At 35.4% G+C, this 13,751-nt stretch overlaps 1 protein-coding gene across 9 annotated transcripts in view; it reads left to right on the top strand.

Moving 5' to 3' along the window:
• GRIA4 (glutamate ionotropic receptor AMPA type subunit 4) overlaps positions 1-13,751 on the top strand; it is a 382,079-nt gene that overhangs the window by 353,758 nt on the left and 14,570 nt on the right. For 5 of the 9 annotated variants that reach the window (XR_004270967.1, XM_032285717.1, XM_032285716.1 and 2 more), the window contains one exon: positions 11,875-11,989. The exons of the other annotated variants lie outside the window; for them this stretch is intronic. Coding sequence is in view for 4 of the 5 variants with exons in the window: in XM_032285717.1 (XP_032141608.1) it covers positions 11,875-11,989 (115 nt within the window). In the remaining variant the exon portion in view is untranslated. The remainder of the gene's footprint in view (positions 1-11,874; positions 11,990-13,751) is intronic. 9 annotated transcript variants of the gene reach the window in all.

The following is a 13,751-nucleotide window of genomic DNA, read 5'->3' as shown; positions in this document are numbered from 1 at the left end:
ATAATTCTATAAGCCCTTATAATACAAAACAACTGAAAACTTTGTTTTTTACTAATTATTACAGTATCACTTCCCACTACCCAGAAAATTTTGGGTGTGTGGGGAAGCATAAAGAACAAATGCAATTTAAGTTCATCATAATCTTCCACCCAGAGATTGTGATTTGTTATATTTTTTTCCATATTCTTTTCAATAATCAACATTATATATACATATAATTATATCTACATATAGTTTATTCTCAGACTAAGATCAAAATGAATACAAACGTGTTTCTTTTTCCACTTGACATTATACTATAAGCATTTCCTCTTGCCATTGAAATTTTTTAAATTGTTATCAAACATCAATCATATGGATCATTGGTACCTATCAATACTATCACCCCAGAAGCTTTGTAATATATGGTACCTCAATCTAGAAAAACCTGATACAGAAGAGTTAGGTCTGAGCATCTGTATTTGCAATAGGTAGTTATTATACTCAAGTCAAACTTGAGACCACTGGTGTATACGAAAATCTACTTAATCTTCCTTTCCTTAGATATGTAGATTGCTTTCAATGTTTAGCTCTCTATATATACACACAATGATATTTATAATAAGTCATTTTGGCAGCACTTTTAATTTCTTAGGATTGATTGCTCCAAGGGGAATTATTTAAGTGAGGGTGAGAATTGTTTTAAAGCTTTTGTTGTATAAAGACAAATTATTTTCCATTTTTAATTTTTTCCCCTTTTTTAAAATTTATTCTAAAAAAAAAAACGGAAACGTGCAGAATGTGCAAGTTTGTTGCATAGGTATAGGTGTGCTATGGTGGTTTGCTGCACCTATTGACTCATCCTTTAAGTTCCCTATGCTCACCCCCACCCTGCAACAGGCCCTGGTGTATGTCATTCCCCTCTCTGTGTCCATGTGTCCTCAATGTTCAACTCCCACTTATGATGAGAACATGTGGTGTCTGGTTTTCTGTTCCTGTGTTAGTTTGCTGAGGATGATGGCTTCCAGCTTCATCCATATGGCTGCATAGTATTGCATGGTATATATGTACCACATTTTCTTTATCCAGTCTATCATTGATGAGCATTTGTGTTGGTTCCATGTCTTTGCTATTGTAAATAGTGTTGCAATAAATATACATGTGCATGTGTGTTTATAGTAAAATGTTTTATATTCCTTTGCGTATATGCCCAGTAATGGGATTGCTGGGTCATGGTATTTCTGGTTCTAGATCCTTGAGGAATCACCATACCGTCTTCCACAATGGTTGAACCAATTTACATTCTCGCCAGCAGTGAAAAAGCGTTCCTATTTCTCCACAGCCTTGCCAGCATCTATTGTTTCCTGACTTTAATAATCACCATTCTGACTGGCATGAGATGGTATCTCACTGTGGTTTTGATTTACATTTCTCTAATGATCAATAATGTTGAGCTTTTTTTTATATATGTTTGTTGGCTGTGTAAATGTCTTCTTTTGGGAAGCATCTGTTCATATCCTTTGTCTGCTTTTTGATGGGGTTGTTTTTTCCTTGTACATTTGTTTAAGTTTCTTGTAAATTCTGGATGTTAGACCTTTGTCAGATGGGTAGATTGCAAAAATTTTCTCCCATTTTGTAGATTGCTTGTTCACTCTGATGATAGTTTCTTTTGTTCTGCAGAAGCTCTTTAGTTTAATTAGATCCCATTTGTCAATTTGGGCTTTTATTGCAATTGCTTTTGGCATTTTTGTCATGAAGTCTTTGCCCATGCCTATGTCCTGATTGGTATTGCCTAGGTTTTGTTTTAGGGTTTTTATGGTTTGAAGTTTTACATTTAAGTCTTTAATCCATCTCAAGTTAATGTTTTTATAAGGTATAAGGAAGGGTCCACTTTCAGTTTCTGCATATGGCTAGCCCGTTTTCTCAGTACCATTTACTGAATAGGAGATCCTTTCCCTATTGCTTTTGTCAGGTTTGTCAAAGATCAGATGGTTGTAGATGTGTGGTGTTATTTCTGATGTCTCTGTTCTGCTCCATTGATCTATATGTCTCTTTTGGTACCAGTACCATGCTGCTTTGGTTACTGTAGCCTTGTAGTATAATTTGAAGTCAGGTAGTGTGATGCCTCCAGCTTTGCTCTTTTTGCTTAGGATTGTCTTGACTATACAGTATCTTTTTTTATTCCATATGAAATTTAAAATAGTTTTTTCTAATTATTTGAAGAATGACAATGGTAGTTTGACGGGAATAGAATTGAACCTATAAATTACTTTGGGCAGTATGGCCGTTTTCATGATATTGATGCTTCTGATCCATCAGCATGGGATGTTTTTCCATTTATTTTTGTCCTCTTTTATTACCTTGAGCAGTGCTTTGTAGTTCTCCTTGAAGAGGTCCTTCACATCCTTTGTTAGCTGTATTCCTAGGTATTTTATTCTCTTTGTAGCAAATGTGGATGGAGTTAATTCATGATTTGTCTCTCTGCTTGCCTACTATTGGTGTAAAGGAATGCTTGTAATTTCTGCACATTGATTTTGTATCCTGACACATTGCTGAAGTTGCTTATCACTTCAAGATGTTTTGGGGCTGAGATGATGGGGCTTTCTAAATATAAAATCATGTCATCTGCAAACAGAGACAGCTTGATTTCCTCTCTTCCTATTTGAATGCCCTATATTTCTTTCTCTTGCCTGATTGCCCTGGCCAGAACTTCCAATACTATGTTGAATAGGAGTGGTGAGAGGGCATCCTTGTCTTGTACCAGTTTTCAAAGGGAATGCTTCCAGCTTTTGCCCATTCAATATGATATTGTCTGTGGGTTTGTCATAAAATAGCTCTTATTATTTGGAGATGTGTTCCATCAATACCTGGTTTATTGAGAGTTTTTAACACGCAGGGATGTTAAATTTTATCAAAGGCTTTTTCTCATCTATAGAGATAATAATGGATTTTTGTCTTTGGATCTGTTTATGTGATGGATTATGTTTATTGATTTACATACATTGAACCAGCCTTGCATCCTAGGGATGAAGACAACTTGATCATGGTGGATAAGTTTTTTCATGTGCTTCTGGATTCAGTTCGCCAGTATTTTATTCAGGATTTTGGCCTCAATGTTCATCAGGGATATTGGCCTAAAGTTTTCTGTTTTTGTTGTGTCTCTTCCCAGTTTTGATATCAGGATGATGTTGGTTGGTAGGCTATTAATTATTGCTTCAACTTCAGAACTTGTCATTTGTCTATTCAAGGATTCTACTTCTTCCTGGTTTAATCTTGGGAGGGTGTATGTCGTCCAAAAATTTACCCATTTCTTCTAGATTTTCTAGTTTATCTGCATAGGGGTGTTTATAGTTTTCTCTGATGGTAGTTTGTATTTCTGAGGGGTCAGTGTTGATACTACTTTATCATTTTTATTGTGTCTTTGATTCTTCTCTCCTTCTTTATTAGTCTAGCTAGTAGCATATCTATTTTGTTAATTTTTTTCAAAAAAAATCAGCTCCTGGATTCATTGATATTTTTGGAAGGTTTTTCATGTCTCTATATCTTTCAATTCTTCTCTGATCTTAGTTATCTCTTGTCTTCTGCTAGCTCTCGGATTAGTTTGCTCTAGCCTTTCTAGCTTTTTTAATTGCATGTTAGGGTGTCAATTTGGGATCTTTCTAGCTTTCTGATGTGGACGTTTAGTGCTATAAATTTCCCTCTTAATACTGCTTTAGCTGTGTCCCAGAGATTCTGGTACATTGTCTCTTTTTTTCATTGGCTTCAGAAAACTTCTTGACTTCTGCCTTAATTTCATTATTTACCCAGGAGTCATTCAGGAGCAGGTTGTTCAATTTCCATGAAATTGTTTGGTTTTGAGGGAGTTTATTAATCCTGAGTTCTAATTTGATTGCACTGTGAGAGAGTGTTTGTTATGATTTTGGTTCTTTTGCATTTGCTGAGGAGTGTTTTACTCCCAATTATGTGTTCACTTTAGAATAAATGCCATGTGGCACTGAGAAGAATATATATTCTGTTGATTTGGAGTAGAGAGTTCTGTAGATGTCTACTAGGTCCACTTGCTCCAGTGCTGAGTTCAAGTCCTGAATATCCTTGTTAATTTTCTGTCTCATTGATCTGTCTAATACTGACAGTGTAGTGTTAAAGTCTCCCACTGTTATTGTGTTGGAGTCGATGTCTCTTTCTAAGTCTCTAAAAACTTGTTTTATTAATCTGTGTGCTCCTCTATTGGGTGCATATATATTGAGAATACGTAGCTCTTCTTTTTGAATTGTTCCCTTTACCATATGTAATGCCCTTTTTCTTTTTTGATCTTTGTCTTTTTTGATCTTTTTAAAGTCTGTTTTGTCAGATACTAGTCCCTGCTTTTTTTTTTTTTTTTTTTTTTGCTTTCCATTTGCTTGGTAAAATTTTTTCCATCCCTTTATTTTGAGCCTGTGTGTCTTTGCACATGAGATGGGTCTCCTGAATACAGTACACCAACGGGTCTTGACTCTTTATCCAATTTGCCAGTCTGTGTCTTTTAATTGGGGCATTTAGTCCATTTACATTTAAGGTTAATATTGTTATGTGTGAATTTGATCCTGTCATCATGATGCTATTTGGTTATTTTGTACACTAATGGCGGGTTTTTTGTAGTGACATTGGTCTTTATATTATGGTGTGGTTTTCTGGTGGCTGGTACTGGTTTTTCCTTTCCATATTTAGTGTTTCTTTCAGGAGCTTTGCAGGACAGGCCTTGTAATAATGAAATCCCTCAGCATTTGCTTGTCTGGAAAGGATTTTAGTTTTCCTTTTATTTTTCCTTCACTTATGAAGCTTAGTTTGACTGGATAAGAAATTCTGGGTTGAAAATTCTTTTCTTTAAGTGTGTTGAATATTGGCCCCCAATCTCTTCTGGATTGTAGAGTTTCTGCCAAGAGATCCGCTATTAGTCTGATGCACTTCCCTTTGTAGGTGACTTGGCCTGTCTCTCTGGCTGCCCTTAACAGTTTTCCCTTCATTTTGACCTTGGAGAATCCGATGATTATGTATATTATGGTTGCTCTTCTCATGGAATATCTTAATGGTGTTCTCTTTATTTTCCCAACCTAGGCATATGGCCTGTCTTACCAGATTGGGGAAGTTCTTCTGGATAATATCCTGAAGTGTGTTTTCCAGCTTGTTTCCATTCTCCCTGTCTCCTTCTGGTACTCCAATCAATCAAAGGTTCGGTCTTTTTATGAAGTCCCATATTTCTTGGAGGCTTGTTTATTCCTTTTCATTCTTTTTTCCCTATTCTCATCTGCATGTCTTATTTCAGTAAGGTGGTCTTCAGACTCTGATATCCTTTCTTCCACTTGGTCAATTTGGCTTGTGTATGTTGATACTTGTGTATACTTCACAAAGTTCTCATGCTGTGTTTTTCAACTCCATCAGGTCATTTATATTCTTCTCTAAACTGGTTATTCTAGTTAGCAATTCCTCTAACTTTTATCAAGGTTTTTAGCCTTCTTTGCATTGGGTTAAAACGTGCTTCTTTAGCTCATTTTTATTATCCACTTTATGAAGACTATTTCTGTCAATTGATCCACCTGATCTTCTGTCCAGTTCTGCACCCTTGATGGAGAGATGTTGCGATAATTTGGAGGAGAACAGGCACTCTGGCTTTTTGGGTTTTCAGCATTTTTTCATTGATTCTTTCTCATCCCCATGAGTTTGTCTAGTTTTGGTGTTTGAGCCTGCTCACCCTTAGATGAGGTTTTTCTGGGGGGGGCTTTTTGTTGTTGTTGATGCCGTTGTTGCTTTCTGTTTGTTTGCTTTTCTTTCAAAAATCAGGGCCCTCTTCTGTAGGGCTGCTGCTGTTTGCTTGGGGTTTTCTTTAGGCCCTATTCATCTTTTCACTCCTGTGCTGGGAGATGTCACTCAAGGAGAATGGAAAGCAGCCAAGAGGGGTGACTGCTTCTTCTTTTGGGACCTCTGACCTTGAGGGACGCCAACCTGATACCAGTAGGATCATTCCTGTCCTATCTGACAATCTTTGTTGGAGGGTCTCACTCAATTTGGTGGCGTGGGAGAGCACGACCCATTTAACAAAGCACTTTGTCCCTTGTTGGAGAGGGTATGTTTCAGTGGGGAGAAACCCACCCATCTGGGCTGCCCTATTCCTCAGACCTACCAGGAGTAGAGGCTAAGTCTGCTGGTCCTCAGAGACTGCAGCCACCCCTACCCCTAGGAGCTCAAGCCCGGGGAGATCCAAATTCTGTCCCTGAGCCTCTGGCTGAGTTATTGAAGATCCTGCCGGGAAGCCCTGCCCACTGAGGAAGGATGAGTCAGGGTTAGACCTGAAGAGGCACTCTGGCCACAGACTGCCACAGCTGGTGTGTTGGGCTGTGGGGACAAATCTTGGGACCAAGCCATCCAGTTTCCCTAGCTCCAGCAGAGGAAAAGTGCAGCCTGCAGCTATAGAAATGTGTGCTGCCCTTCCCCCACCCAGGGAGCTTAACATGTTAGACAGTTTCCAGTCCCAGTACTGGCTGCAGCCCCTCCCCCAAGGAGCGGAAAGGGCTTTGCTAGGCTTAAACAGATTCCAGCTGAGAGTCCGTTAAGAATCTGCATGTTCCAAGGTTGAGATGCTAGGCCCAGGTGGTGTGGGTTCACGAGTGGGATCTTCCCATCTGTGGGTTGCACAGTTTTGTGAGAAAAAGCACAGATTCCCCTGCTGGGTAGCACAGCCACAGACTCCCTTGGCTGTGGGTAGGTGTTTCCCCTTCCTCAGGGGTTTCCCCTTCCCCATGTGGCTCTCAGGTGAGCTGCCCGGCCACACTGCTTCTCCTTCTCTAGGTGGGTCACGCCAGCCTTCTAGTCTATTTTGATGAGAGAACCTGGTTACTTTGGTTGCCTGTGAAGGATTCACAGCTTATTCTGTTTTTCCTTATGTGAGCCTCCAAATACCACAGCTTCTAGTCAGCCATCTTGGCCCTGCGCATCGTATGTCCGGTTTTCAATTTTATCATCAGTGAATGAGAATGCCTGCTCATCTTATTAAATCCTTGACTATAAAACCATATCTTTACTTTTATGTTTCCTCTTATGAATGGTGAGAAATGAATTTGCATTGCTTTAATTCACATTAGTTTAACTGCAAATAAGGCTGAATTATTTTTATATGATTTTAGTTTAACTTCAAATAAGGCTGAATTATTTTATATAATTTATATTTCTTGCTGCATAAGTTATCCATATTTTTTGCTGACTTTAAAGAAATGTTCTTATTTACACAATTTCTTATTGTCGCACAATTTTTAAGTGTTTTTAAATTATATTAAGATTTACTGAGGACTATGAAAAAACCTCTCAGCCTCATTCAGGTAAATATTCTGGACATTTTAATATTGATATTTAAATTTTATAGAATATAGTATGAAGAGAGCACTCCAGTGAAGAGGTCACAGGTCTAAAACTGTGTATACAATACTCATACTCCTTATCTTGGGGCTAGAAGTGTTTTGGATTTCAGATTTTTGTTTTGGATTTTTAAATATTTGCATTATACTTACCAGTTCAGCATCCTTAATCTGAAAACCTGCAATCTAAAATGTTTCCCAAAAAAATCTTTTAAGAGCCAACGTGATGCTCAAACAAAATGCACATTGGAGCATTTCAGATTTCAGATTTTTGGATTAGTGATACTCAACTAGTATAACTAATGGATACTTTATTATAAGGATAATAATGCACTAACAGCATTATATAGTAGTTAAGACAGCAAACTGCATTAATTCCATGTACTATTGCCATCATAGCCAACAATAAAGTGTTCATCCTATTAAGCGAGATAGAACTGAATGTGTTTAAACCAAATCAAAGATAATACTGCAAACTATTTGTTCTACAAACTACACGTGTCCCTTGAATATCTTGTGGGCAGACAATGACTAAATCTAAGTTGTATAATCAGTCCTTTACAACAATATTTACAAATCCAGGAAATCATAAAAATAAAATCAAACTTTACTAAGAGTTTTAAAATTTGCCCCATTTACTTAGGTAGACATTTTATCAGATATACACTTTCATACATCACCAACAGAGAAATTATACTATAAGAAATATGGTCTAGAAGTAAATGTAATGAGCAAGTCATAAAAGTAAGCATAAATGCATACGCAGATCTATATAATTTAATGATAAGTTATTTATGGAGGGATAAAGAGTAAACAATAAATGTCTTAGCCTGGATTAAGCATGTTTTTCACAAGAAAATTTTACTTTACACTAGATTAATGTGCCCAAAATTATTAATAATTAATGGAAAAAATTTACATGTTAGTTCCACTACTAAAACTTTGGTTTTATATGGCATTTCAGCAAAATTCTCATTAACAAAAGCAAGTCTCCAAGCTAGGGCAGTAAAGTATGGATTTTCATAATCTAATTCATTTGAAGGATATTCCAGAAATAAAAACTTTTCAAAGTTTTTCAGAGGTCCTGGAAGTTGACCAAGGGAGCATTTTCATTCCAGGCCTGAATTAAATTTCCTATCATCTCATTACTATGAGAAAAGCTATTTGGGAAAGGGATTTTCTCATCTAGATTTTCACTAAGATATACAAGGCAAAGGAAAACACATTACCTTGAACCTACTTCAATCTGTGCAAGGTCATTGTCAACACATCTGGTTCTCCAATGTGGTTTACACATCCAGAAAAAATGTGGTGCCTTGTTGCTTCTTCTTCTGTTTTTAAATAAAAAGCAATTCATTTCAACTGACTTTGCAAAAGCTACATTTCTGCAATAAAAGGAATACTTAATGTAAGAAATAGCTAAAAATATTTTTCTTTGTCTACCCTTATCTCCTTGGCAGGTCACTATCACAGCAACACTGATACTTAATTAATCAGGGCAAGAATACCCCTTATAATCAATATGAGTTTCTGACATTGATTTTGAAGACTATGTCTGAAATGTTTGAAGGGGATTTTGAAACAATAATAAAATGTGCTGCAGCAAGTATCTGCTTTCTATATCCTCATTTATCTGACTTCTTATGGCTTCTTTAGCCTTGTTTATCATTACTCCTTCAGGATTTCACTTTCTTTTTAACTTAATAAAAAGTACTTTTCAACTTAGTCCAGTAAAATGAGTGAAGTAATTATATTCTTCATATACATATGAAGTAATTATATACATCAATGACATATATATGTCATTGATGATTCTTATTAATAACACATAGAAGTGATTCATTCTATAAAATAGATGTCCAAATGTTCATTATATATGTGGTTTATGTTACAGTTTAAATAGCAATCTAAAGAGGCTTTTAGACCTAAACTTATTATATGAGGGAATTACATCTTTAGTTAGACAATTGTAGAAAATAACACACACTTTTAATATACATAGAAATCTTGAAATACTGAAGAATATCTCCAGATATTGATTAGAAAATGCCTTCTACTATGCATCATTAAAGAAAGGTAAATTTCATATATGATTGTATTAAGTGGACTTTATTGAGGTACCACATATTTCTGGAAGGAAAATATGTAGAGTAGTTGTGAACTGGGTAGTTACTTATCAACTAGTCCTGTGTATAAAATTACACACATAATATGGATAGCAGTGTGAAACTAAACTGTTTTTACATGGCCTATTAGATGGTATTAGAAAGATAATGTTTTAGAATAAGTTTGTAGAAAGCTTGATTCCAAACAATTTTCTCAACATAAAGCTTTTTTTCCTTATCCATTCCTTTATTTTGTTTTTTTGTTTTCTATTGTGCTGTGAAACTGTCTTTGGATATGGCTAATAACCCTGTTAAATAACCCTCTCATGAAATAATTTTAGTTTTATCAGAGAAATGGTCTAAACCAACATAGAAAATAATTGGAATATTACTTCATTTATAAAAATCTAATATTAATGTTTAAAGCTAAACTAAAATGAATTACAAAAATAATTTTCTCCAAAGTAGAGAATTTTAGTAGTTAACCTTAATTTATTGAAAGACAAATTTAGTTCTCTGTAGACACAAAATTAACTAAAACAATTTTCCCAGCAGAATTTTAAAAAAATAGATGTCTCTATCTTCACTGAATATTCATTCCTATATTTCAGTCTGGTCCTTTGGTGACTCAACTAACAACTTGATATTGTTCACATTAGGAAGTACATGCATTATTTTATACCACTAATGTGGCACTTACTTGGAAATGTAGGAATAGCTAATTATTTAATTAGCATTCAGTAGATGGGCAGTCTAACTCTCAAGAAGAGTTAATACTAAAAACTCTTAAGTGTGTGGTTTACTTATGAGACCTGTTTACTCTCCAAGTGGATCAGACCATCACAAAATGGAAGAGCACATTGTTGACCTGAAATATTATGAACACATTTTAAGACAATAAACACTTTAGTAGTCTAATTAGTGTTAATATATGCAGCACTTTATTAGTCAGCTAAATGTCATTTCGCTTGCAAATCAATTATTCAAGTGCTATTTAATAATATGGTCATTTTATGTTGTCTATAATTCACTTGGCACTAAGTAATCACCAAACTCAGTGTTTATAAAATAGCATATCACAAACGTTACCCAAATTCCCTCAGCATATGAGCCTCTCCTTAAATTTAACAGAAACTTCATTAAATGATGGGAAAAAATCTCTTGAAATACCTATTGGGTCATTTAAAAACTTTAATTTGAAAGCAGGAAAGACACCAAACACATGGGACGCAAAAGGCCATGACCACCGCCCCCCACTTTGTTTTCTTTTTTGAGATGGAGTTTTGCTCTTGTCGCCCAGGCTGAAGTGCAATGGTGCGATCTCAGCTTACTGCAACCCCCGTCTCCCAGGTTCAAGTGATTCTACGGCCTCAAACTCCCAGGTAGCTGGGATTATAGGCACCCGCCACCACGCCCAGCTAATTTTTGCATTTTTAGTAGAGATGGGATTTCGCCATCTTGGCCAGGTTTGTCTTGAACTCCTGACCTCAGGTGATCCACCCGACCTCGGCTTCCCAAAGTTCTGAGATTACAGGCATGAATCACCTCACCCAACTCATGATACTTTTTTTTTAATCCTCTTAAAGAATAATCAAAATATGCCCTCCCCATTTCCCTTCAGAGAAAACTATGGAGGAAATCTAATCGAGTGGGTTTGTTTGCAAAGTCAGTATCACATGCAGCATGACTTCCTGGGGTTTAATGACTTAATCAAATTGGATATGCAATCTTAATTTCTAAATAGCATTCAATGCCTTTAAGAATCAGCACAAAATTTAGATATAAGAATTTTTCCCTAGAGCTGCTGCTATCTCTTGACTGTCATGTGGCTTCCAGTCCATGAAGCAAATGATCAGAAAACCCTAGATTCTGAAACCAACTAATCAAACAAACTAAACTCACATAAAAAAATTAAAGGAGTGATAATTATGCCATACTCTCTGTTGTCAGGGAATCAGTACAAAAAAATTAGTGGCTGGTTTGATGGTTTGTATATGCCATTTTGTTTTTCCTTGTGGAAATGAATTTTAACTTCATTCTCTTTTGGATCATTGGCATTCTTAGAAGCAATGGAATTCAAGACACAATTCTTTCTCAATTACTAGTAAATTCCAGTTTATTACTGTTTTGCCAAAAAACATCCATGTAATTGATTGATGATGAGATCAGTTATTTGACAATAAACAAACTGTGAAAGAGAACAGTACCAAATACTACATGTTTAATACATTTGAAATTAGTTACAATTGCCTTTGGTTTGGACTCCAATGGAAGGGGCTGCAGGATGGCAAAATGAGAGGTTTATTTAGCGTCTGGGGGAAGCTTATAAAGAGCTTAAGTCCTCATTCCTTCTAACATCTTAACAGCTGTGCAGTTTCTTACAAAATATGTTTTATCGTTTCAAGAAATGCTGTTAACCTCGCAGTTTTAAAACTGAATGAACAAGGCCTCTTGGACAAATTGAAAAACAAATGGTGGTACGACAAAGGAGAATGTGGCAGCGGGGGAGGTGACTCCAAGGTTAGCCTCAATGTCACCAAAAGCGGGTAAACAGTATGTAAAGTAATAGGTGCATCTGCTGGGAGACTTATGGTTTGGACCTAATAATACCCAGTCGAACTGCTAGTCAAGTTCCTTCACAAACTTACGTATGCAATTACTGTCAATGCAAAAATATTTGCACCATTACCTATTAAGTGACCCACTAACAAACCTAATGAAAATAGTCACTGAAAATCTCTGCCTTTGAAGAGGTTGTGGATCAGACATTATAGTCCTATGAATCTCAATTTTGGAAAGTAAGAAGAGATGCAAGTTTCTGAAACAGCAATTTAGGGAAGAGAGGAGAGAGCAGAGAGGGTAAGTCTGTCTCGTTTTCTTCACTAGAACTTCTACCAAATGTTGTTCATTATCAGCAATCACCTGACTCCTGACTCCACCTAGACCTGTCTAGGTTGCCTACTAAAAAGTTTTCTCCATCTAAAATTCTCAGGTTCTGTTCAAGTTAAATAACAAATCAAAGACTGTGATATGAACTACACATTTTTTGCCTTCCATAAATGGATCAAAATGCAAAATGATCAGGAAACAAAAACAAAATCAGCTTAGTTTTGTCTTCACTTCATATCTTACCTCCAGCTTCATAAAATAATAGCTTCTTTAAATTTCTAAGCAATATAGAATTTCTAAGTAAATTTCTAAGCAAAAGTGGGCAATTAACAGAATATACTTGAGTCCCAGAACACTTTTTCCCTATATATCAGTATTTTTAGACTTAAAAAAAAAATTCATGAATGGGAAAATTCTCACCCGATCTAAAAAGCCTTTCAAATTGAGCTCACTTACACATTCCCATCTCATAACTAGTTCTATTGCAGCAGAAGGAAGGACAAACTTTTGTTTCCATTGTAGGCGCCATCTTAAGGAGTACTAACTTATTTTATATTTTGGAGCTCCAACTTTCTCAAATTTTCTGATAGTTTTCATAAACATAGAAATATATATACATAGAGAAAATTATTAAATTTTATACTAATAACCTAGCCTTCATTCATGCAGATTAGTAATACCAGAAAATATCACAAAATAACACCAGAGAAAATCAAAACAAAGATATTCTATTCCATTAGAAAAAATCTTCGTTTTCAAATTATTATCACAAATATAAGAGAAGTAAAACACTGCTTTACCAATAAAATTTTCTACAAATATAAATAATGAAGTCCCATTTTAGTGTACATTAAAGATGTTTTCCAGAGAAAAATAAGCAAACATAATAGAAACATATATATGTTAGAAAAATCCATCTAACAAAAGTCATTTTAAGTTATTGAAATGGACTGGACAACTCATTCAGATTTAATTAGCTTGTATCCAACTCATTTTTTGGTACATAATGGACAGTCAGTAAATATTTGTTGTCCAAAAGAATAAATGTATATTTAACCTTGTAGTTTCCAAAACCAAATTGTTTGTTCTTATAGTTATGCAGTGACATTACTTTCACAAAACATGAACTACAAAATGTTTTAGAATGAATGTTATTTCAAATTTTAACAAGTAGGTTTCCAACACGTCATAAAAAATTAACGTAAAATGTTCTCCCAAAATGAAATACATTATGTTTTATTTTTCCTCAGGAAATGTGTTTTTATACTTAAAAAAAAAATCCACATTGGTTGTATATTGGTCTAAGGTTTATCATCAAGAGAATAGATTGTTGCACTCTAAATATTAATAATACCCTACTCTGAATTTGTTATAAAAGATGATATTTTAAATG

The sequence above is a fragment of the Sapajus apella genome, unplaced genomic scaffold (genome assembly GCF_009761245.1).
Source record: "Sapajus apella isolate SASKATOON/1434 unplaced genomic scaffold, GSC_monkey_1.0 scaffold16, whole genome shotgun sequence".
Taxonomy (NCBI): Eukaryota; Metazoa; Chordata; class Mammalia; order Primates; family Cebidae; genus Sapajus; species Sapajus apella.
This window is presented reverse-complemented; position numbering and strand designations above follow the sequence as displayed.